This window comes from Nannospalax galili, unplaced genomic scaffold, assembly GCF_000622305.1.
Source record: "Nannospalax galili isolate Female #2095 unplaced genomic scaffold, S.galili_v1.0 scaffold430, whole genome shotgun sequence".
In the NCBI taxonomy this organism is placed as follows: Eukaryota; Metazoa; Chordata; class Mammalia; order Rodentia; family Spalacidae; genus Nannospalax; species Nannospalax galili.
In genome coordinates, this window is record NW_008328607.1 from 1,096,276 (window position 1) to 1,122,895 (window position 26,620).

General features: G+C 40.0%; 2 protein-coding genes across 3 annotated transcripts in view; one reads left to right on the forward strand and one right to left on the reverse strand.

Moving 5' to 3' along the window:
- The window catches only part of Nufip1 (nuclear FMR1 interacting protein 1), a 36,347-nt gene extending 20,935 nt beyond the window's left edge, over nucleotides 1-15,412 (reverse strand). Inside the window, exons 1-5 of the mRNA XM_008827676.3 lie at nucleotides 14,962-15,412; nucleotides 13,804-13,886; nucleotides 11,905-12,003; nucleotides 10,569-10,631; nucleotides 9,816-9,892 (exon numbers count right to left, since the gene is read on the reverse strand). Coding sequence (XP_008825898.1) covers nucleotides 9,816-9,892; nucleotides 10,569-10,631; nucleotides 11,905-12,003; nucleotides 13,804-13,886; nucleotides 14,962-15,358 — 719 coding nt within the window. The 5' untranslated portion in view covers nucleotides 15,359-15,412. The remainder of the gene's footprint in view (nucleotides 1-9,815; nucleotides 9,893-10,568; nucleotides 10,632-11,904; nucleotides 12,004-13,803; nucleotides 13,887-14,961) is intronic.
- Nucleotides 15,413-15,488: 76 nt separating this feature from the next.
- Nucleotides 15,489-26,620, forward strand: part of Gpalpp1 (GPALPP motifs containing 1) — a 42,257-nt gene continuing 31,125 nt past the window's right edge. For both annotated transcript variants that reach the window (XM_008827701.2, XM_008827687.2), the window contains exons 1-2: nucleotides 15,489-15,682; nucleotides 24,707-24,836. In XM_008827701.2, the coding sequence (XP_008825923.1) occupies nucleotides 15,595-15,682; nucleotides 24,707-24,836 (218 nt within the window). In that variant the 5' untranslated portion in view covers nucleotides 15,489-15,594. The remainder of the gene's footprint in view (nucleotides 15,683-24,706; nucleotides 24,837-26,620) is intronic.

Here is a 26,620-nt window from a genome sequence, read left to right on the forward strand (position 1 = left end):
AATATATCATATGACATGTGCAAACTCATCTAATTTCTCTACCCACAAGTAACTGAATAAACAATTTAAGTCTAGTCAATTACTTTTGCAAATACATGCTTGGCACACTCAAAGTCACCAAGATAAGAAACAGTTCTCAAAAAACATAATCGATTAAGGAGAATAGGAAAAGCATACCAATAACTGTTAAGTGGGACAAAACAGGTACCCAGAAGAGGGAAGATTTTTCCTTTGGGCATGAGATCATGTCAAAATGAAAAATTCCAGAAAGAAAGGAACATGAAGCAACTTGGTCTGAAATGGTATTAATGGACAGTAATTAAACAGAAATGCTTTGGAGTGTTCTAAGTAAATCAAGTCAAACAAATCAAGACCAGAGAAAGTATGAGAGCTATCCAGGGCATCACTGTGTAGAAAACATAATATAACCACAGGGAACTAGTAACAAAGGAAGCCTGGCCCAAAATGTGCCTAGAAAGTTTGTATTGAATTCAGAAGGTGATGGGAAGCTCAGAAAGTTCTAGACAGGGAGAGACATGTACAAGGCTGTAAGATTAAATCTGACAGAAACATGCAAAATGAATTGCTTTCTTTGGCTCTTAGCACAGCTGTGTGGAGATGAAGACCCTAAAGCCTGATGAGGAAGACAGATTTCACAGTATAAAAAACATGAAAGAAGGGAACAGAGACAGTTCTCACCACTTAGGCTGGCTGCTCATCAGGGGAAATTTCGAAAAACACCAACAAACTGTGCTCTGCCATGGCTTCTAGGATACTTCTCTACCTTCTTCTTTTAAACATGTGCATTACTGCACTGGAGAAGTAACTCGGTGGTAGAGTGCTTGCCTAGCATGCACATGGCCCTAAGTTCAATCCTCTCAGTATCACTGAAAATCTAAAACGCATCTCTGGATGGAAATGGCACTGGGTAAATGGTAAAGTAACCAGAAAGAAAGGGCAATGAATTTCAATAAGGACACTACAAAGCTTATAGCCAACCAAGAAAAATAACCTCCATAAATAAAAGATGGTGAATGTACAAGCTATAAATAAACCTAAGAGGAAAAGATCAAGGTCATATGAGATGAGTATCTGCCAGTCCATCAGCAACACATGACTATACTTGTAAAAAACAAACACTATAGGAAGTAAACGCTTGACACTTGTACGTGTACAAAATCTTCCTTGATACTCAAAAATGATCAGCTATTCTTAGGCACTGTGTCAGTTTGGTTAAAAAAAATGCTGAGAAAAAAAATAAAATTTGGAAGGAACTCAGAAGAGACTCAAAAAATGATTAAGGCGGTAAAAACTAAAACCTCTGAAAAAAGATGGAAGGAACTATTTGCAGTCTGCCAAAGAGAAGTGACAATAAAACAGCATCCCAGGGAAATGTGAGGCAGCAGTTTTCCATCTGAAGACAGCATACAGAAAAGCTGGAATGTCGGAAAGCATGAGATGATGTTCACAGGCCCCAAGGTGACTAGGCATGGAGCTCAGAGCTACCCAACCCCCTCCATACTCTATGCTCACTTGATTTGTATTTTTAAGGAAAGATCTCATGCAGTCCAGGTTGGCTTCCAACTCCTTATGGCTAAGGATGACCTTGAACTTCTGATTCTCCTTCCTCTACCTTCCTAGTTTGGGGACCACAGGCAAGTGTGACCACATTCAGTTTTTAGGACTTCATGTATGATAGGTAGACATTCTACCAACTGAGCCCAACCCTTGCTCTTGTTGTGTCTACTGTGTTCTTTCTCTGAATGTTACAGACTCTTAATTTGGTGGACAGTACAATTTGATATTTGACAATATGGTTTGACTTCAGTGTACCATGTACAAGCAAACAGATGCTAAGTTATGTCTCATTAAATAGCAAAGAATTTAAACACTTGTTATAACAAGTGGGCTTTAAGTAAGATAGACAAATTCACTAAATGAGACACTGAAGATGTGGAAAAAGTCTTTTTTAAGATAGTTAACTTAGGGCTGGAGAGATATTTCAATGGTTATGAGCACCTGCTGCTCTTACGAAGGACTTGAGTCCAGTTCTCAGCCATGTTGAACAGCTTATGACTGCCTGTAACTCCAGCTCCAGGGGATCTGACACCCTTTTCTGGCCTCCCTGTGCATCTGCACTCATGTGGTATACACATATATACTTGGGCACACACACATACATAAAATGAGTAAATCTTTTTAAAATAGCTTAACTTTCTCTAATAGGTTAAAGTAAATGTTCATAAAGGTAAGGAATCTTTTTAAAATTTATTTGTGTGTGAGTGTTTGCCTGCATGTATATAAGTGCACCACATGCATGAAATGCCTGTGGAGGCCAGGAGAGGGCACTGGATCCCCTGGAACTGGAGTTATGAATGGTTTATTAGATGCCATGTGAGTGCTGGGAACTGAACCTAGATCCTCTGCAAGAACAGTCAGTGTTCTTAACTATTGAGCCATCTTTCCAGCCCTGAAAAAAAAATCTTTTAATGTACCTTCCAGTCACAAGATTTTACTTTTCAGAATTGAAATTGATATTCTTCCTAAATTTCTACTATTCTTGGGGCCAAGAGTACAGCTCGGTGGTTGAGCACCCACCCAGCATGTGCAAGGTCTTGGATTTGAGCCACAGCCCTGCAAATCAAAACTAATGCCAAAGAAACTAGACCAAAATTTATACCATTCCTATTTATCCAGAGCCTAGAGACCAAAAACTAGAGAAAATGAAGATATTAGAAACTAAATGATCTGCCAAAAGAGGAAACCAAAAATATGAGTCCTAGTTACACACACAAACAGCAATCAAGAAGCCTTTCTCCACCAACACAAACCTGAGATATCAGAATAAGAAATAAAAAGGTCTGGTAAAGGGCACAGTTCAACTTCCTAAGGGACACTTGAAAAAATCAAAACCATTATGGGGAGGTGTCACAAATTATGCCTTATACTATATAGTCACACAGAGCTATAACAGCACAGTGCCTCCCACTACAGAAGGGATGGCAGGAGGCTACAGAGACTGTGATAAGGGTTCTTGTCTGTTCTCTCTATACTTCTATCTGCTAAAATCACTTTTTCTCCCTCTAACCTGTCCTCACTATCCCAAGAGGATTTGGTCCTGAAGCCAAATGCTGTTCTTTTTCCTGTTCTTCCATTTCTTACCTCCTGCTGACTTGTCCCTTGCTTATGCCTTACAGTGACAATCCTTAAGGACTACAGAGACCACAAAAGGGCATAACTGCCAAGTATGATCTCAGCACATATAATTCTGGTTACATTATTCCCTCCAACTTTCTCCTCATTCTCAAATGACTCGCCACCTATCGACTTCTCCTAGGCCTATTCTCTGTAAAACACAACCTCCTTTTCACTCACTGAAACAAAACTGCTTTTACACAAGCTTATGCCACTGTATTTTAATTTCAAAGTCTTCTGAATTTCAAAAGGGTGTAACATTATTAGAGCAGACAGCCTCTGCTGGAATTCTGAATGTACTGGGAACACAAATTAAAAAAGACTTCCTGCACCACAGTGAGCACTGAAATAAACATTAATAAACATTAGAAAACTACTCCACCTAATGGACTCCTAGCCTCTTGGAAGTAGGCTCCACTTTCTAAAAGCATTTGTACCTCAGGTCAGGAATTAAGAATTGTCTTTTAAAAGCTAGGCATGCCTTAATCTCAGCACTGGGGAGGTAGAGGCAAGTAGATCTCTCTGAGTTCCAGGCCACTCAGAGTTACATAGGGAGACCCTGTCTCAACACAACAACCAAAAAAAAAAAAAAAAAGAAAGAAACTCTTAAACAAAACCACTTTTTGAGGTGTGCTTTGCTTTGTTGGGGGGGTTCACCATTTTTTAAGCACAGTGGTCCCCCCACCCCCCACCCCGAGTTTGGCTAATCTGGAATAAAAACAAAACAGAGATAATGGAATTAAAAATAAAGATATAATTTCTTTTAAAATAAAAGCACTACAGCAACCAAATCCCTAACATTTTCTTCCAGCTTTAAAATTCTTACTCCATGAAACCTTTTATAAGGTTTTCTTTCTAACACAGTAGCCACATAAAGACACGAACTTCCCAACAGGTCAAAGAACACAACTGGCTTCCTCAGAGAGAATACAACTCTCAAAAGAAAGACAAAACTCAAGAATAAGGAGTGTTTTATCATACCACTGTGGTATTCTTTTCATGAGTGGAAGTAACATTTTTCAGAAGTTGAAATTAGATCAATGTTAAATATATATTTGTGTGAAAATGCCCTTACACAAACACAGTACAATGTACAGTAAATATAATGCAATGAATTTTTTTTTTCTTTTTTTGGTCTTTTTGAGACAGGGTCTCCCTGTAGCCCCAGCTGGCCTGAACTCCCTATGTAGGCCAGGCTGGCCTTAAACTCAAAGAACCACCTGCCTCTGCCTCCCAAATCCTGGGATTAAAGGCATGGACCACCACATTCAACAATGCAATGAAAATTTTAAAATAAAATTAAAACTAGGAACCTAGAAATAGTTTTTTAGAAATTACTGTGAAATTCTAATGGGGAGAGTATGTTTTTGAAAAATCTGTCAAAGAAATCAAAATAAAAGAAATATTTCCCATGTTTCTTTTCTTTTCTGTTGACCCACCCCATTTCTTCTCCCTCTTCCCCTTCTAGAAAAAATCTTGCTGTACAACCCAGACTGGCCTCAAACATAGTTTCCCACCTAAGCTCCAAAGTGCTGGGATTACAAGTATGCATCACCACACCCAGTTCCCATATTTCCTACTAATGACATGGATTACAAACACTTCAGAGTATGTTAAGGAGCAAGGACTTTAGAAGTAAAACATAAAAGAACCCAAGTGAATTGAGCAGGTGCCAAAAGACTCTTTCAGAACACTCATTAACAAAGCAACATCACAGGTACAAATAAACTTCCTACCCTGAATTGCCACCTCATTCCAATTTCCTCACTCTCTTTTAGCACCCCTAAATTCACAAGTCTGTAATTCCGATTAGTCACTCAATAGGTTGTGTCCACTCCTTTTCCCAGACACTTCTTACTGTCACTGAACATTTCTAGCCTATGCTCTGAAAACTAGAACCAGATACACCTGTCCAACATTGGACAAATCATCAATAAAAACAGTATACCCTTGCCCCAGCTAGTCCTTTATTCAAAAGGATAGGGCTCCTCCAAATTCCACTTACAGTTTTGAAGTGAAAGAGACGTCAAACGGTGTCACCAATCACAGTTAGCTCCACATTCTCTCACTAATAATTTGTTTGGGGATACTCCATCAATTCCACTGACACGAAAGATGACCAAGCAACCTTCTTCTAGACAATGGAAACAAACCTACTGATTTCCCAATGAAAACTCAAAAACTAGGCTATGTCCCTTTTTGTCTGTCCTGTCTAAAACATGGGCTTAATATGTGGAGGTGCAGGAAGCAGGCACTCAAGAGCAATGAGAGACAGCCTGCCTGGTGGGTCCAGCAACGGCAACACCCTAAATTTGTTCTATACTAGCAAAGATAAACCTCTTTGCAGTAGGCTGTGGAGGTAAGGCTGCTGCTTCGTTTCCTGGAGTAAAGTCATAACTGTTACCAGCACCACTGCTTCCCACCAGCCCCTTCATTCCGAATGCTTCCTATATTCAAAGGGCACACCTTGATTTCAGCCCCCACAAACACACAGTTTGACGTTTCTTTTAAAATGAATCATATACTTACCATACAACCACTCTATCCCACACCCAGATTCTTACCCAAATAAAAGTCTACATTCAAAACAAAAATTCATACATGATGCTTATGAAGGCTATCTAAATGCCAAATACTGGAATCCACCTTCAACTGGGAAATGAATGTACAACTGTGACTGACATATCTATACAATGGAACAGAAAAGAACTCAGAAACAAAAATGAACTAGTGCTACACACAACTTCTTGACTCTCTAAAGGCTACATGCTGCATGATGCCACCTATGTGATATTCTGCAAAGATACAAATATGACAGAGATCAGTGATGCCAAGCGGCAGAGAAAGCCAGAACTGGGGCTGAACAGGTGGAATACTAGTCTATATCTACTTGTGGTAGTATTCATATAACCACATTTAAGAAAGAGGGAATTACATGGCATGTGTATTATACCTTAAACTGGGGGAGGAAAGAGGTAGATACTTCACCTCTTACAGGAAGCCTTGCACTGACTGCTCTTGCAGGAGACCAGAATTTGGTTTCCAGCACCCACAACTACTCGTAACTCTAGTTCCAGGGAATATCCAACACCCTCTTTTGGCCTCCAGGGGCATTGCATGCACAGGCGCACTTACATTCAGACAAAACAACCATTACACATAAATGAAAACAAGTCAAATAAATGTTAAATCCTATTTTTAAAAAAATAGTTCACCAATGGGACAATACTGGACATCTATACTAAAGAAGCAGAGAGTGGATTCATATTTAAAGATGGGCAAGACTTTCCTGTAGACCCAGGAATGAATGGAAATATTCCCAAAGGTAGCAGTTCTGATGGGCTAAGCATAGGAAGCAGAGCTCCAAAGATGGAAAAGGTTTGACTTTCTGTAACAGAAGCAGCAGTATGAACAAAACTAAGAAGTCAAAAGTCAGCTAGGCCTGGTGGCACATAGGCTTGGAATCTTAACACTTGAGTAGGTAAGACAGGAGGGTTGCCACAAGTTTGAAGCTCACCTGGTTCTACACAGTGAATTCCAGACCAGCCAGGACTATATATAGTAAGACCTATCTAAAATAACAACAAAAACCACAAACATGTCACAAGGTCTAAAAACCTGTATGAGATACAACAAATAAGTCTAGCTGATAGCAAAAGCTCCGAGATAATGTGGAAATAACCAAAAAAGATAAGCCCACATTTAGAATCCTAACTACCAGTTCTGAATAAACTATATAATGAACATCTAATTTTCCACCTCAGAAGAAAAAATATAAAGGAAAAACTAAAGTTGTATTTCTTAACCCAGTTCCCTAAGTCGGCCAGCACTGCCCACTCACCCACACAACACATCCCAACTGCATGATGTTCCGGAAAGGACTTAGCTCTTGAGCCAGAGCTGAGATCTTCCAAGGTAAGTGAAGGACAACGGACTGAGGGAGCTGAATACTGACACAAGTGGTTGAAGTGAAGACTAAAGGGGGGTTGAAGGCAAAGAAGGTCAAAGAGTTATGAGTGAGAAACTTCAATTGGTCCAAACCCAAACCCATCTGGAAGGATGGGTATAAAGTGAAAATCAGTTTAACAAACTCAAAATTTATACTCTAGTCACCATTACAACTAAGAAATAACTATACAATGAACACTAAGTTTCTGCCACAAATGAACAAATATACTCAAAGAAGATTATGTTCAACTTGAAAATCCAAGAATGTGCATGAAAGTGGCTGAAGTGGCAGAGTTGAAAGATGCTAGAAATCTGAAGGTCAAAAGATTCTTAAGAGGCCAGGTGTGGTGGCACATGCCTTTAATCCCAGCACTCTGGGGCAGAGGCAGGTGGATCTCTGTGAGTTCAGGGCCAGCCTGGTGTACAAAGTGAGTTCCAGGGAGGCCCTGGCTCAAAAAGACCCTCCCCCACAAAAAAAGATGCTGAGCAACCTTGACAACACAGGTCAACTGCAGCATCCAATGAGCCAAGGACAGTTGGCAAAGGCAGCCTCTAGTTAAGATTCACTGAGCGTGGGCATTAGAATTGAAGAGGACAACACAGATGACAGCAGCAGGCTCCAGGAGAAAGGACATGGAGCAATGTCCAGGAATTCCTGTCAAGGAGGCCTCCCATACTTTAGGTTCTTATTTTATTTCATCTTGCCACAGCAATCCACACTGCTAACTCTTTGAACTCTCCCCTCCGCTGGCTTTCATGACAAGCTACCTATGTCTCTCTTGCTCCCACTGGCAGTTTTCTTGTTTTCACTACCAGGCTTTTAAATGTTAGTCTCAAGACTTGATGCTTGGCTATCTTCTTTTTACTCTCCCCTCTCTGTTTCATGATGCATGGTTTCCTAATTTAAAAAAGAAAAATCTATCTCCAGTCCAGCCTGGCCCAAGACTCAGTATCTACTCAACATCTCAAGTACAGATGATGTAAATTCAGTGCTCAAAATCAGCACTTCTAGGAGCTGGAGAGATAGTCAGCAGTTAAGAGCACTGACTGCTCTTGTCGGGCACTCAGGAGGCAGAGGCAGGTGGATGTCTGTGAGTTCAAGGCCAGCTTGGTCTACATAGCGAGTTCCAGGCCAGCTGGGACTACAGGGAGACCCTGTCTCAAAAAGACCAGGAAAAGGGCTGGAGAGATGGCTCAGCAGTTAAGAACACTGGTTGTTCTTGCAGAAGACCCCGGTTCACATCCCAGCACCCATATGGCAGCTAACAACCGTCCATAACTCCAGTCCCAGGGGATCCAACAGCCTCTTCTGACCTCTTCCGGCATTACACAACATGGGTACACTTACCTACATGGAGGGAATACATGCACACACATAAAATTAAAAAAAATGTTTTTTAAAAGATAAAAATTATTGTCTGAGGCTGGGAAAAATAAAAGAGCACTGACTGCTCTCACAGAGGGCTGGAGCTCAATTCCCAGCACCTACATAGAGGCTAACCAGCTGCTATACAAAAGTGTAACCTGCTAGTCAAAAGTTTTCTGTATCTTCCTAAATTCTAAGACTAACTTTCTGCAAGGCTGCGTGGCAAACACTTGTAATCCTAGCTTCTCAAGGGGCTGGGGCAAGAGCATCAGTTCAAGACCTGCCTGGGCTATAGAGTAAGGTCAGGTCAGCCTGGGTGACATAGTGAGTTCCTGTTTCAAAAATAAGTAAAAAGAGGGCTAGGGACTGCACTCAGTGGTAGAGCACCTGCCTAGAACGAACAAGGCCCTAAGTTCAATCCCCGGTGCTGCAAAACAAAAAAATAAATTTTAAAAGAATAACCTCCTTTCCATCTCCAGTCCATTTCCATCTTCATTTCACTGATTCTAGGAAAACACTACTTGACTGTTTGACTCTTTTTTCTGTCTTTTATTGGTGCTGCAACTGCCCTGGATTCACTATGGAGACCAAGCTGGCCTCCAACTCACAGAGATCTGCCTGCCTCTGCTGGGATTAAAGGCGAGTGCCACCACACCCAGACTGCTTGACTGTCAAAGTGCACCTTATCATTGTAATGGCTCTACTTTAGTCTTCTGCTGTAGGATCAAGTATGTGACAAGACAGTAAAATGGAGTTCCAGACAATTTTTCACAAATATATTCTTAGCTAGACTAAGCCTTCATCAGTAACCGGTGTAAAGTCACAAATCATATGGTAAAGCTCATATTTCTTTTTTGTTTAACTTTAAAGATTTATTCACTCATTTCTTATTTGTTCGTTTTTATTTATGTGGAAGAATATATGCCTGCATGAGTTTATGTGCACCACTTCAGTGCAGGAGCCCTTAGGGGCCACAAGTGGGCATCAATCAAGTATCTATGCCACATACCCTTTTCACATTACTTGTTAAGCCAGGCTGGCCCTTATTTTGCGACACCATCTCGCCACAGGAGCCCTTAGGGGCCACAAGAATGTTCGTTTTTATTTATGTGGAAGAATATATGCCTGCATGAGTTTATGTGCACCACTTCAGTGCAGGAGCCCTTAGGGGCCACAAGTGGGCATCAATCAAGTATCTATGCCACATACCCTTTTCACATTACTTGTTAAGCCAGGCTGGCCCTTATTTTGCGACACCATCTCGCCACAGTAAAAGCTATTTATTAGCTCAAAGCTCATTACTCACTTTCTCCGTTCTTCCCTCCATCTTGCAATCTCCTCTGGAGTGTCCAGCTTGATCTTCTTCATACCAGGAGCATGCATCTAGGGGCAAGGAGCCTGCTGTACATCAGGAAGCATACTGTGCGCTGTTGACTAACTGGGACACTTCTGATTGTAGTAGATGTTTAACCTATTTTCTCAACTGACATTAAATATCCATGACTAATTTACAAACCAAAATTGAGGGTGGAAGCTAAAGAAATGAATGGACATGACCACTTTTTCCCATTTTATTTTTATGTGTGTGTGCATGCATGTGTGTTCATGTTCAGGTGCCCACAGAGGCCAGAAGAGGGCATCAGATCCCCTGGAGCTGGAGTTATAGGCATCTCTGAGTGACCAAATATGGGTAGTGGAAACTGAGCTTGGGTCCTCTGGAACAGCAGTAAAAGCTCTTAACAGCTGACCTATCTCTCTAGCCCCTGTAGATATGATCATTTTAAGAAGCACAGTTAATAAAACTAGCATACAATTTCAACTTCAAGAAGCAGCTCCAGGTAGGTAAATCATTCTTTTTAATCTGTTAAAAAGAGCCAATACAGTTTGTGAAGCTCAAATAGAGTAAGAGCTATACAACTCCCCTATGAAGCACAAAATACTCCATGAATATTATTTATGATTAGGACACATAAATGAGTAACTTATGAAAATAATAGAATAAAATAGTACTCATCAAAAAAGAAAAAAGATATACTGAAAAAAGACTACAAGAACTTACATTTCTCCAATGGAACTGGACAATCTTCTCATGTGCACTAAAAGAGCAGTCCACTTCAGGGCACTGAAGAGTTTAAAAGAAAAAGACTACTTAATGATTTCCACATTAAGTTTATGTTACCACGGGTTAGAGTCTAGTCATATGTCAGTTATTCTTCCTATGTTGCATTAGTGCTTTATTCTTATGTCAATAGCAAAACAAAGATCACTCTGAAACAAAGCTGCACTTGAGAAATGGAATGGCTGGGGCTGGAGAGGTGGCTCAGCAGTTAAGAGCACTGACTGCTCTTGCAGAGGACCTAGGGTCAATTCCCAGCACCCACATGGCAGCTATGAAATGTCCTTAACTCCAGTTCCAGGGGAATCTGATGCTCTCTTCTGACCTGAGGCATGCATTGCATGACACAGCACACTCACATACATGAAGGCAATATGCTCATACACATAAAATAAAAATAATAAATAAAATATTTTTTAAAACATGGAATGGCATCTTCAATGTAAATAGCATAGTTATGCATCTCATCTTCTCTACTTGAGTAAAACATGACATCAGCAATACTATATATAAAATGTTCTTTTATATTTGTGTGTGTGCGTGCATGCGTGATTTATTCACTCATTTCTTATTTGAAGAAAATTCCTAGGGCTGGAGAGATAGCTCAGTGGTTAAGAGCACTGGTGGCTTTGCAGAGGACCAAGGTTTAGTTCCCAGCACCCACATGGTAGCTAACAGCTGCCAAAACTCCAGTTCTAATGGATCTGACTCCCTTTTCGGGCATCTGTGGGCACTGCATACACATGGTACACCTACATACACGCAGACAAAGCACTTTTACACATTAAAAAAAAAGTGTAAAAAAATGTAAGTTCCTAATTCCTAAAGTTGAGGGGCATGCCTTGCTTCCAAACCAAGAATTTTCTCCTTTACAAGCATTTTAAATGGCTAAAAAAAAATTATTACTTAATATCTTGATCATCATTAGAAAGCAATTAGCCATGGCAAATTATGGTGTAGTTACAGGTCAAGGGAGCTACAGAGGAAAAGAATCCACAAGGGTGTCCAGGGCAGCAGGAAGGGAGGGCCAGCCCTCTTTGCTTGCTGAACAGTGGAAGGGTGCACACACATGAAGGAAGACTGCCACACCATCTTCTCACCCTGAAGCAGTGGGCCATTCTCAAACTACAACTCCCAGGGGCAGTGTCCCCATGTATCTCACATTCAAACATTTTAGTGAAAGCTCAAAACTTGTAAGGAAAATAAGCTTGGTACATTTACCAAAAATACAAATAAAGTACCACTTCTACATTAATTCAGAGCCACCAAGAAAACCTACTTTTGTATGTTCAGACATGTGCTTGTCATACTTTTCTTGATTCTTAAAGCCACGATCACAGGTATCACAAAAAAAGTGAAAAACCGGTTCTTTTCTTTTCTGTAAACAAAAAGAGGTATTAAGATTTTGGTAAAAAAAAAATCTCTGATCAACAATAAAAATATAACTATCCTTGGAAAACATACTTTGACTTTTTTGTTGTCTTTTTTGAGACAGGATCTCCCTGTAGTCCCAGCTAGCCTGGAACTTGTATAGACCAGATTGGCCTCCATCTCAGAGATCTGCCTGCCTCAGTCTGCTACGTGCTTGGACTAAAGGTGTGTGCCACCTCGCCCAGCATCGTACTTTAACTTTTTCACAAAAGGGGTTCTGAATAGACACACACACACACACACACACACACACACACACACACACACACTTTTTTTTTTTTTTTTGTCTTTTTGAGACAGGGTCTCCTTATAGCCCCAGCTGGCCTGGAACTCAAAGGATGATCTGCTTTATTTTTAACAAATATAATGGCAAAATCCAGGCATGATAAGCAAAATGTAAGTCTAAATAGAGCTAATACAAACTAAAAGTAGATTTCAACTTGGTAACCCAAGATTTAGTACAGCATCTGTTAAGAGAATCTAAAACTAAAAATTTAAGTTAAAAACAGTATCTCATTTTTTAGGAATAATAACGTGTTTTTCAAAATCAAAGGAAAGGGAAAGATTAGTTGGTTTGATTCAAAATTTCTTACTTTCATGCTTTAACATAAAAAAAAATTGGTATGCTAGAATATTGACATAGGAAATGGTCTCCAATTTTTTTGTTTTTTTAATGCTAGGACAACTAAAATATATGGTTCTGTGCAATACGATAACTAATAAGCTACAGTTTTCATGATAGGGAGATACTAATTTTATGTTCTAGGGAGTATCAGCTTATTTTAAAGTAATTGTGTTATTTTACATCTTAAATTTAAAGACCAGCTCTGCTAACCAAACATGGTAGCCAATGCCTATTATCCTAGTACTCAGGAGGCCAACAAAGGGCGATGAAGAGTTTGAGGCAGACTGGATTAGGGAGACCCTGTCTCAAAGAATGAGAAAAGAACATCATATTTTTTTATGTCAGAATCAAAGAACTCTATTTCCATATAGCTAGTATTAGGTTTACAAAGTATAACAAGGTATTATTCCTCATTTGAAGAAGAAAAAAAAAAAAGGCTTTAGGAACAATGACAAATAGCCATTACTGAAAATACTGAAAAATTACAATCAAGATAAACACATAACAGTAATAACAACAACAACAACAAAAAAAATCCTGTCTAAATTTCAGATTTTACACAAACGGGAAGAGTACACATTAACTATTTTAAGTAAGGAACATTAAATTATATTTAGCTTGAATTTAACACCAAGAAAAATAAGAGCTGCTTTTATATTACAGAAATATCTTTCCCTAGAAGATCCTTCCGTGTTAAAAACGGAAAGATTATGAAAAACGAAAGGTTTGTCATTGCAATTTATTAAGTTTATGCTTCCAAATCAGAAGAAAAAAATAAATTAAAAAACCTGGAACTTCTGGTCTTCTCTCAAAATTCCAGTTATCAGTCCTCCTCCACTACATTTTTTAAAAACTTTATCAAACACTAATAATGTTTATTAATTTGTAACCATAATACTCAATTATGTTTATTTGTATACTGAGGCAGATCCAATGTTTTCTTTTTCTATAATTTCACCATTTATTTCTCAAAACTATTTTGCTTGAACTCTACTTACAGCTAAGCTCCTTAAAAATCCTATTATAGTAACACTCCACTATGCCAGAAATGGATGTGAAACACTGAGATATCAAAACAAGAGATATAGTAACATAGTGACACAATCAACATCTCAGAAATACCTTTTTTTTCTGTTTTCTGTTAGGAGGCAAATTGAAGTCACTGAATTTTGCTTCGTGGTTTTGTGGAAAATAAGAATGTGTAACTAAAAAAGAAGAGAGAGATCCATTTAACTTCCCATCTGTACAATTACTTACAAATCATTTTTTGTTTCTTTGGAGTTCTGTTTGTTTTTGAGGCAGGAGCTGGCCTGAAATTCCATACGTAAACCAGGTTGGTCTCAATCTCACAAAGCTCCACCTGCCTCTGCCTCCTGAGTGATGGCATTGAAGGTGTGTGCCCCACACCAGGCAGATAATTTAGATAATTAGCAATAATAATGATAACGACAAAATTTACATCTTTTTGTTTTTATTATTGAAGTTTTGGATTTTCACATAATATGATGGTATTTAGATCTCCCCTTAACTGCCCCCAAGATTTATTTTCTAATTACCGGTGCATGTATGTATGTATGTCTGTGTACATGCACTTGAGTGTGGATACCCACAGTGGCCAGAAGAGAGTGTAGGATCCCCTGGAGGTTAAGATATAGACAGTTATGAGCCACCGAATGTGGGTGGTGGGAACCAAATAGGGTCCTTTGTAAGAGCAGTACATGTGCTTAACCACTGACCCGTCTCTCCAGCCCCTACTAACCACTTTCTAATGCAAACATGTCATCATTACTTCCGAATAGTTTTATTTCCTGCATTACGTCTTATACTAGGGAGATGGTAAGCCCCATTAAGGTTAAGGACTTTTTTTTTTTTTTTTTTTTTTTTTTTTTTTTTTTTTTTTTTTTTGGTCTTTTTGAGACAGGGTCTCCCTGTAGCCCCAGCTGTCCTGGAACTCACTATGTAGACCAGGCTGGCCTTGAACTCACAGAGAGCCACCTGCCTCTGTGTCCCAAGTGCTGGGATTAAAGGCGTGCGCCACCACGCCCAGCTCGGTTAAGGGCTTTTAGTTTGTTCTGTTCACTGCTATATAACTAGCCTCGGTATGTAATTGGACTGAACTTATTTGAAGTCTGAATGAACAGGTAGAGGGAAACTTCGCAGGTCACATTTTGAGACACTCATTACCACGAATACAGGGCAGAGATGAGAGATGAAAGGGAGAATGTATCGAGGGAAAGGGGAAGAGAAAGCAAAGGGGTATCACAATGAACGGCCGCCTACCAGGAGAGTAGTGGGACGTCTGATGCAGAGGAAAACCATTAGGAGACTGACACCAGTACCAAGGTGTCGAGGCTTGGACGTTCCAGGCCGACTGGCCGCTGAGCTGAGGCTGAGCATCCAGCTGGGCCTGGGCATCGACGGGAGGCTGCGCCCCGGGAAGAAGCTGAGCATCGAACGGGGGAGGCGCCCCGGAGAGAGACTGGGTCTGGACGCGCAACTGCGTTTTCCCGGACGGCTCGGACCCCGCGGCAGGAGACAACAGAGGAGGAGGAGGAGGCGGCGGCAGCATGGCCCAGAGCACCCAATTGTCCCGCGGCAGAGCGTTGTCGCTCAACGTCCCCATCGCTGCAGTCAGCTCGGGGGTAGAAAGCCAACCCGCAGGCGCCGGCTCTGCCATACCACCCCGTAGAGCCGAGCACGCGACTGTGGAGGCGGCATGAAACGTCACTTCCGTCCCGGCACCCAGATGGCTTAGCCAATCAAATGCTGAGTCGTCATCATCCTGGGCCTGACGTCATCAACAGACGTCAAAAACTTCCGGCCTTATCCACGCAGCACGGGCTGCCTTCTAGGCTGAGTTAGGCGCAGGGTGGTGTTTGCCGGGCTTGGGGACCGTCGTGTGCGTCGCCGCGGATGGCGAGGGACCTGATCGGGCCGGCACTGCCGCCTGGCTTCAAGGCGCACGGGACTGTGGAGGACGAGGAGAGGGACCCGAGCCCGGGTAAGCGGCGGCGGGCCTCTACCCTCGCGGAAAAGGCTGGCAAGCACGGTGGAGTAGGCGCGGCCCCGCGGTGGCCCTCTTTCCACAGACCAGGCATTTGGAAGCAGGCTGGGAACCCGGGATTTTGGGGGGCCTGATCATCATTATCACCGCGATACAGCCCCATTTCGCGATTAATGAGCCAGACTCTGCTAAGTTCGATTAATGCTTTCAGTGGTTTAGTTGACACTCTCAGCATCTGTGTAAGGAAAAGTAGTTGTACTTATATTACAAATGATGACAGCGACGCCCGAACAGGTGCCTAAATCACATAGTCGGTGATGGAGCCCAAATTAGAACCTAGTATCCCTACCCTGTTACCCTCAGACTTTCAAGACCCTTGCAGAAGATCCTGTGGCCACTTTGATCCGCGGCCTGCTTTCCTGGCCTTGCATCCTGTCATTCCGCCTTAAACATGCAGTCCAGTGCTCACATGGTCCAAGTTTCTGCATACTTCCTCAACACCAGGCTTCTTTTGGCCTCTGGTTGCACTTAACATACCGGACAACTCCTACACATCCTTAAAGGACCAATTTTTCACCTCAGCAAAACCTTTCTAAATTCTCCTGAGCATTTTCACACCACAGAGTTTTCTTCTGCACAATTACATTGAATATTTAATACACAGCATCTGAATAATTTGTTGACATATCCGTTTCCACCATTTCACGATGTCTTGTAATTAACATATGGCAGTTCTATATGCCCCATAAACGCTTCTCACGTTCTTTCATACATATGTCTTTAGCGTTTGTTCTAGTTTGTAGGCTGGGACTGACTACAGTTAGGAAAAAATGTCTCAATTATTTCTAAATCTCATTTTCCTTTTTTGGCTACCCAGAGGCTGTGTTGCCACTAGATGTTTCCTTCCAGATTTTGTTCCTCTTATAGCCATTTTTTAAACTCTTAGGAATTTGTTGTAGTTTTGGTTTTGGTATTATTTTGCTTTTTAGTAAGGGAGTTTCCATTCAACTAAGATGGAGAAGTGTGGGTGTATTCCACTGGGCAAATCCCCTGCAATTTGTTTACCGATGTTATCGTTGAAGGACATTTGGGCAGCTTCTGTATTATAACTGTTACAGAAATTGCCACTATGCATATATATAGTCCTCTGGTGTTCCAATGTTTACCGATTTTATCGTTGAAGGACATTTGGGCAGCTTCTATTTTATAGCTGTTACAGAAACTGCCACTATGCATATGTATATTCCTCTGGTGTTCTGGTGTTTACCTCCAGCTTGAGAGTACTGAAGTCTTACCATAGTTCTCAGCGAGTATGAGAATTTTGATTTTTCCACATTCTTCTTGTCTTTCTTTTTAATATAGTGTTTTATAGAAATATTACGTGGTAATTTTTTATCATTTCTGATTCTTGTGCTATGATCAAGTCTTTTGCTCATTTTCCCATTGAATTATCTCATTAATTTGTAGAGTTTTTGTTTTGTTTTGTTTTTGTATATGTATTTTTTTCCTTTTGGTCTTTTTGAGACAGGGTCTCTCTCTAAGCCCCAGCTGGCCTGGAGTTCACTATACAGACAAGGCTGGACTCGTCTCACAAGGAGCTGCCTGCCTCTGCCTCCCGAGTTCTGGGATCAAAGGTGTGTGCCACCAAGCTCAGCTTGTAGAATTTTCATTTTTATTTTTTTATTGACTAACATTTTTTAATGTGTATGAGTGTTATGTTTGCATGTATGTAAGTGCACCTGTGTCATGCACTCGGAGGACAGAAGAGATCATCGGATCCCCTAGAACTGGAGTTACAAATGGTTGTTAACTGCCATGTAGGTGCTATGATTTGAACCTGAGTCTTCTGTAAAAGCAGTCAGTGCTCTTAACAGCTGATCCATCTCTCCAGCCCCCTGTAGAGTTTTTTAAGTTAGCACACACAGAATTAGGCTTCCTTATGGCATTTTGAAACAAAGTTTGTTTTTGTTGACACTCCTCCCCTCTTCTGCCCCTTCCTCACATCACTTGAACCTTTCTACCCACTCTCCATAAATTCCTTTCTGCTTTCATGTCTCATGTGTACCCCCTTCTTCAACACCTTTTTCTATGTTGTAGTCTCCTTTCTAGTTTCATAGCCTCTACCATATTCATCTCATTTATATATATACATCTGACATAAGTTTGGTTCCATATGAGAGAAAACATGCTATATTTGTCTTTCTGAACTTGGGTTACCTCACTGAAGAACTTTCCAGTTCCATCTATTTTCCTGCAAATTTCATGATTTCATTTTTCTTTACTGCTAAATAAAATTCCGTTATGTATGTATACCACATTTTCATTATCCATTTATTTGTTGATGGGGAGCTAAGCTGGTTCCATTTCCTTGCTATTCTGAATAAAACATCAGTAAACATTTATGTTTCTGTGGGAGGATGTATAGTCATACATCTCCAGAAGTGTTATGACTAGGTCATTTGATAGTTCTGTTTTTAATTTTTTGAGAAACCTCCATATCAATTTCCATAATGGCTGTGCCACTTTGCATTCCCACCAGAAGTAAATAAGACTTCCTCTTTCCCCATATCCTCACCAGGATTTTTTTGTTGCCTTGTTTCTTAATGGTGGCCATTCTGGCTGGGGTGAGATGGAATCTCAAGTAGTTGAATTTTCATTTCCCGATGACTAAAGATGGTGAACACTTTTTTTTTTTTTTTTTTTTTTTTTTTTTTTTTTTTGTAGCCGCAGCTGGCCTGGAACTCACTATGTAGACCAGGTTGGCCTTGAACTCACAGAGGTCCATCTGCCTCTGCCTTCCAAGTGCTGGGATTAAAGGCATTGCACCACTAGGCCTGGTGTTGAACACTTTTTAAAATACTTGTTGGCCATTTGTGTTTCTGCTCTTGAAAACTTTGTCATTAGCCCATTTGTTAACTGGCAAATGGTTAATTTGGTTGTTGTTGGTATTTTATATGTGCATGGGTATGTGTATTTAATTTTTGCAGTTCTTTATACATGCTAGATATTAACCCCGTCTGAAGTATATCTTTCTGTCTGAAGAATTTTTATTCTCTTGCAGGCTGTCTGTTCACTCTGCTGATAGTTTCCTTTCCTATGAAGAAACTTTAATTTCATGTAGTCCTATTTGTTAATTCTTGGGACTATTTCCTATGGGATCCTGTTGAAAAAGTTCTTCCCTATGTTTATGTCTTGAAGTATATTCCCTATGTTTTCTTATAGCAGTTTCAACATTTCAAGTTTTTAAAAGTGTATTTATCTTTATTTTTTGTGTATGAGTGTTTTGCCTGCATGTAGTAAGTATACCCATATCTGCACTGCCTGAGAAGGCCTGAAGAGGGTGTCATATTCTCTGGAACTTGAGTTAAGGATGGTTGTTAGCCACATGTGGATGCTGGGAATCAATCCCGGTCCTCTGCAAAAACAATCAATGCTCTTAACCACTCTGGACCATCTCTCCCGCTTCCAGCATTTCAAGTTTTAAGTTAAAGTCTTTGATTCACTTTTAATTGACTTTTATGCAAGTCAGAGATAATGAATTTAATTTAATTGGTTTATCTGTAGAGTTCTTTATATAGTCTAGATATGGGTCATTTTTCAGATACATGTATTGCAAATTTTTTCTCGAAATCTATAGTTGCCTTTTTGCTCTCTTTTACTATGATTTTATTTTATTTTGGTTTGTTTTGGTTTTTAAATTTTGCTTTGGATTAGGATTTTTTGTTGTTGTGTGGTTTTTTTGTTTTGTTTTTGAGACAGTGTCTCATGTAGCCCAGACTGACCTCAAGCTTATTATGTAGGCAAGGATGGTCTTGAATTATTGATCCTCCTGCCTTTGTCTCCTGAGTACAGGGGTACACCACCATGATCAGCCATAGTTTGATGAAGAGAAGCTCTTAGTTTTAACGTATTGTAATTTTTTTTTAAGGACATGGTCTCAAAGAAAAAAGCTTACTATGTAGCTGAGACTGACCTTGAATTTGCTATGTAGCTAAAGATGACTGTGAGCTTCTGATCATCCTGCCTCTGCCTTCTGAGTGCTGGATTTACAGGGTGTGCCACCACATCTAGTTTATGTGGTACTGGAGATTGAAACCAAGACCCTATGCATACTAGGCAGGCATGTTGCCAACTTTCATATGATTCTTTAAAAAATTTTGTTTTAATGTATGAGTGATTTGCCTGCATGTATGTAAGAGCACTACAGTACCCACAGAGGCCAAAAGAGAGCATTGGATCCCCTGGAACTTGAGCAATGGATAGTCATTAGCTGCCATGTTGGTGCTGGGACCTGAGCCCAGGTCCTCTGGAAGAGCAGCCAGTGCTTTCAACTACCAAGTCATCTCTCCAGTCCCTTTTATTGTGATTCTTAATTTTTTCTTTAATAGTAGTAATTATTTATATTCTATTTTAAAGAATCTGCCTGCCCTGAGGTTATAAAACTGTTGTATTTTCTTCTAAAAGCATTATTGTTTCAGCTTCCATGTTTACTTTTATAGTTTGTCTGAAATTAATGTCTACATATGATAGGCAGTAGGGATGAAGGTTTTTCTTCCCCCCATATGACTATCCAGTTGACCTGGTATCATTACAGACATTCCTTCTCCACTCTACTGTAAAATCACCTTCTTTATAACTGTTGTGACCATATATGTACATCTAGGGTTTTTTTTCTTTCATTGTTATCATAAATACACATCAGATCTACCACATTAGCCATTTTAAGCATACAGTTTAATGGCATTACTTACATCCACACTGTTATATATCTATTACTGTCATCCATCTCCAGACTTCTCTTATTTCTCAAAACTGAAATCTCTTATCCATTGAATAAAAACTCCCCATCTCTCTCCCAAAGTCCCTAGTGATCACCATTATGAATGCAACTAAATACCTCAAACTGCTGTAGGGGTTTTTTTGTAACCTTCTATTTCACTTAGCATAAAGTCCTCAAGGTTCATTTAGATAGCATTCATCAGAATTTCCTTCAAGTGAGGACTCCTGAGTGCAGTGATAGCTACTGTGTTTCTTATATCCTACACTCAGAAAGAAATCCCTGGCCATCAGGGTGACCTGTTCAGAGAAGGGAGGGAGCCCATGGGTCTGAGATGGAATAAATAAACTGCATTCAAATATGTAGTCTGGAATTTGACCTCCTCTCTCTACGTGGATTCCAGGGCCCATCCAGTGTTTTCAACTGCCTTCCATTGGGTTTTCTGTTAAACCCATCCAGCAAAAAAGTAGCCCCAGATGACTACATATACTACTTCTGTCAGACTATTCCTGGGCTGGCAAATGCTGCTGAAGAAACCTCCCCTTCATAAACCAAAGAAGCTGAAAATGCTAGGCTCCTGCCTATCTATATCCATAACTTTGCTGACTAATCCTCACAGGCTTTACCATTCTCTTCTCACTCCCATTAGCAAGTGTGATGCTTTAAAACCTTTTCTTTCTTAAACTGTATTTCACCCCACTTTATGGGAAAAATACTTGTAAAGTTGAGCATGCTAGTGCACACTTGTAAGCCCAGAATCTCCCAGGATGTGGAGGCAGGTAGATCAGGAGTTCAAGGCTAGTTTGGGCTACATAGAGAGTTTCAGGCCAGCCTGGACTGTGAGACCATGTCTCAAAAATAACAACAAAAAGCAGATGCCAACAAGAGAACTTCCCATTTTCTATAAAAGCTCTCCTGGATCTATTTCTGTCTTCCCTTCAACAGTGAAATAGGTGTGCTTCTAAACGAATCCTTCCGTTCTACTCTGCATCTGTTGTCTTGTCCTCAGGGGTCCATAATCTTAGCAGTTAGCCAAAATATTCAACCCCTTCATGTCATCAAAGGGAACTCAGTTTTCTACCTCCCACTGGCTACCCCTCCTTCCTTCTAGACTGCCTTCCTTTTTGTCCTTACCACCTTTGCCCAGCTTTCTTGTCTTTTAGGCCCCTACACAGCCACCACTTCTGGGGAGCATTTTCTGACACCATTCCTTACCTCCTGCAAAAGCCAGGGTCAGGCACTCCCTCTCTGTATTGTTGTAACTTTACTGTGTCCCAGGGTCACTGCCGTGTCTATAAAGGACCAGATAGTAAATATTTTATTTTCTGCAGGTACAAATCTACTAATGAGAGCAAAAGAATTTCTTTGGGGGAAGTGAGGTTTTATTGAGGTTCAAAGTTGATATCCCCAATCATCAAAAATCAGTTACAGAAAAAAAGCAATTGCTCATGTGTTGATGCTGATCTATAGATAAAATTTTACATGCTGTACATATTTCATCTGTATGTATAATAGAAAAGTAAGGCAGACCCCCTATTCTCATGGAATTCATCCTGTTGTAAAATTGCCACTGTAAAAAGAACTTCCTCAATGATAAGCATCACTGCTTTATATATCTGAAATAATTCTTAGACGATTTGTATACTTCACAAGACAGGTACTTATAAAACATGAACGTAGGTATGTCCTTAATTCTATTAGCAAGTCTGTAGTGAACTTATACTAATTGACAGTTCCAGTATTATTTTCCTTTTCTATATTACCACCTCTTAGTCTGTCAGTTTATCACTAGACTGGTTAGACTTTGTCAACTTGACACAGCTAGTGTCACCTGTGAAGAGGAACCTCCTCAACGGAAGAAATTCCTCCATCAGATTGGCCTGTGGGCATGTTTGTGGGGCATTTTCTTGATTGCTGATTGATTTAGGAGGACGCACAGCTGTATAAGAAAAGTAACTGAGCAAGCCAGGGGAAGCAAGCCAGTAAGTAACATTCCTCCATGGTCTCTGCTTCAGTTCCTGCCTCCAGATTCCTGCTTGAGCTCCTGCCCTGGCAGTCCCTTGATAATAGACTGTAACCTGTAAGCTGAAATAAACCCTTTCTCCTCCAAAGTTAGTTTGTGTCAGTGTTTAATCACAACAGCAGAAAGCAAACTTCCATGTAACATCTGTTTCTTTTGATACAATCCATTATTTTAAAACACAGGACCTTATGCTCTCAGATGAGTTTTGTCTTCATTTGTTCATTATCTTACTAAAACTTGTATCTTGTTTCTTTAAAAATTTGAGGAAAATTATGTATTGGTTATAATATCAAGGACAACACCTATTTAGATATATTAGGCTTATAATCGTTTGAACGATATAAAAGAGTAATACATTTGTTCTTCATGAAGACCAATCCAAAATTGACCAGTAGTATCCTGATATGTTATTTGGGTACACCCACATATAAGAAGAGGAAGATGCAAAGGAGAAAAAAAAACCTTCCCTCTTTAGCATTTATAATCTAGAAAATAGAACGAGTCATTATGAGAGTGAAATCTAATCTCCTGTCACATTCATTGGTGTCAGAGATCAAATGAATCTCAAATTACAGTTGAAAAATATTTACATACTGACATTAACTATTCTTCAGTAAATTCTAAACCAAAGTTCTAGACATCAATTCAGTCCTTAGTGCCTAATGTTTTCCTCTGTTTTCAATTTGCCTGTTCTGTACGAAGGCATGCTATACTGTTCTTAGCATTGATTTTCTAAAATGCCTTCCATTCTGATAATATTGAAAAAAATGCATTTTTGGAAAGAATTTTATTTTTAAGTTAATTTATTGTATTGTAAGGACTTGTTCTACAGAATAGTCTAAGAGAGATAGGAAAGTTATTCAGAAATATGCCAGTGGTCCCCAAAGTAGCCCAGTTTCTCCCCTGAAGTTTACATATTTAGTGTTAGCCAAGGCACTGCTGAAATTACAATGACCAAGGTAACGTTTAAAAACCAAGCACTTGCCAGGCAAGGCAGTGCATGCCTTTAGTCCCAGCACTCAGGAGGCAGAGACAGGAGGATTTCTATGAGTTCCAGGACAGTCTGCTTTATATAGCCAAGGCTACATAGTATTTCAGAAAAACAAAAAACAACAAAAAGCACTTGACTCACCCCTACACTTGCTGCTCCAGGGAGACTAGTCTCACACTGAAAAGAGCATTGCATCCCCCTAGCTACCCAGCCAGGCCAGAAACTAAAACTCATCCTGGGCTCCATGTTTGTTTTCCTCTCACCTGTCTCATCCCAACTTGTAGCAAATCCACTTTGCCTTTCCTTCCAAGTACATTGTAAATCAAAACATTTTTAACAGTTTTTTAGTTTTTCTCCAGATCTCCCTGTTAACACCACATGCAATTTTGTTTTGTTTTAAAAGGTAATTCAGGTCATGATTTGAACCTCCTCATGGCTGCCTGTTATTGAAATCCAAACTGTTTTTCCTAGCCTATACTAGCATTTATCGAGCACTTAACTACATGCCAGATACTATGCTAGGTGCTTTGTGTGTATTAAGTGATATATTTACAACTGTCCTGTGAAGTTGAAACTTTAGCCTCATTTTACACAGCAACAGTGTAACACAGGAAGGTTAAGTAACTTATGAAAGTCACACAGCTACTAAGTGGCAAAGTCCAGGTTCAAAGCCAAAGAATCTAACTCCAAAGCCTGCAACCTGTCCGTTTGTCCATCCCAACTTCATCTTATCATGCTTACTTTACTTTGCTTTAGCCATACTGGCCTCTCGTCCCTGAGGAGTTTTGAGCTTCTTCTCTCCATAGGCAGAGTGTAGTTTATTCTCTTCAGCATTGGCTCTTCCCCTTCTAGAATCTTTTTTCAGCTTGTTAGTGGCATCTGTTGTCTGATCACTTAAGTTCACCCAAATGCCTCATCAGAGTGGCCTTCCCTGAACTTTGTCTTTCAAGTTGCCCTCCCACATGGTTTTGTAGTTTTGACCTGAATGCATCTTTCTCTATATGCTTGTTTTTAGAAGTAAGGGATTTCTTTACTCAGTAAGGGGGGGATGGATGGATGGATGGATGGATGGATGGATGGATTCCTTGATGGATGGAAGATTCAAGTCCACAGTAATTATTAGCCAGGCTTGGCTATGAATTTCAGAAAAGAAAATAAAGATGTTCAGCTGGCAGGACTCAGTGAAACAATTGCCACTAGTTATAACACATTCAACCATCTCTTCTACAGTTGCAGGGCCAGCTCTGCCCCCCAATTATAAAAGCAGCAGTTCCGACTCCTCAGACAGTGACGAGGACAGTAGTTCTTTTTCTGAAGAAGGAAATCAAGAATCTGAAGATGACAGTGGTCCAACTGCACGGCAAGTCACTTAAATTATATAATAACCTGAGCTTCACACCTCAAAAAGTTGCCTGCAGCCAATGGCTGCTAGGAAAATACCATATTAGGGTTTATGCAACACAAGGGAAAAAATCATTTCATGAGGCATTTCATCATGAACTGTATCTTTTATAAAGAAGCTTATTGCAGTAATATGTACATGTAGAGATACCGAGAATTTATTTATTTGTGTATATGGTTCTGGGCATCAATTCTATGACCTTGAGCAAGCTAGGTAAGTGCTTTACCACTGAGCTACATTCCTGGCCCATTAAAATTTATATATATAAGATTTTTTCTTAACATATTGTTGAAATGACTAAATACTGTAAGTAACCCATGGATTTTCTTTTTTAAGTTGATGTGCAGTGAATGTTCTGTTTAAATGAATGATTTCATGGCTGGAGAGCTAGCACAGCAGTAAAGAGCACTGCTCTTACAGAGGACCCAAGTTCCGTTCCCAACAACCACATGGCAGCTAATACCCCTTAGTAACTGCAGTTCCAGGGGATCTTAGCCTTCTATAGCACAGCAGTAAAGAGCACTGCTCTTACAGAGGACCCAAGTTCAGTTCCCAACAACCACATGGCAGCTAATACCCCTTAGTAACTGCAGTTCCAGGGGATCTGAGCCTTCTTTTGACATCTGCAGGCATTACATGCACGGGATGCACTTGCATACATGCAGGCAAAACACTCATACACTAATTAATTAAATTAATTAATTTCCTTTTAATTTTGCCTTACCCAACATCAGTCATGTAGATAAGTTGAACCTTTGTTTATTATGAAATAACAGATTTTCTTTTCTTTTTTTTAAAAAAATAATTTATTGAGAATTTCATACATGCATATAAGGTGATAAGGTGTTTTGATCAAATCCATGCTCCGTCCCCTTCAACTCCTCCCATATCTCACCATCACTTTTTTTTCTGATAACTTCATGTACACTTTCTTCTTCTTCTTTTTTTTTCAATGGGGCTTTTACTGCTCTAACATTCCTCCCGCTGAAGAGGTAGCCCTAAAATCTTTTAAGGATGTTCTACTTCCCTGGGCCTGCACAACCCACAGGCCTCTCTCCTAACTGCAGGCCTCTCTCTCCGAGGTTAGTCAATCGCACCCTCCCACCATCCATGCCTTGACTCTCCCAGCCTCATTCATGCGCCCATCTCTCGAAGCATAGATGAGATGTTTCCTCTGAGTTGACCCTCCTCTTTGTAGACCGGACACTGGTTCAAGTCCATCTCATGGGGTCTCTATGGCCTCCCTGAACAAGAGGACATGTGACTCACCACAGATACAGGAAATTTTGAAAGATGTTCCATAGTCCCATGGAACTTGGTCGACCTTGGAGGGCAAGGGGCAAAAACTGTCCTTTAAGTCACTGACCAGATTAGTATAGGTCTTAAAGTATAGGTGTTAAACATCCAATAAGGTTAGTTCCACCAGTCTAGTACTTTTAATTACCATGTGCTATGTAGATAAAGCTTGAGTAAAAAGCCAAATATTCTCAGATAAAACTTGACTAGATATATATTTTGTTCCTTAAACTAGTTGACTAAACTATGACCTTAGAAATTTTAACATTATGTGTATATTAGTTTTGTCTTGTCCTTTATATTTCATAACAAACCTACACAGACCTTCATCACTTGCTTAGGCTTTCTCATTTTTTTCTATTGTGGAAAATATCTCCATTCCCATATCCTTTTAACATCTTTTACATTCTCATTTTTTTTTTTTTTGAGACAAGTTTTCTGGTATC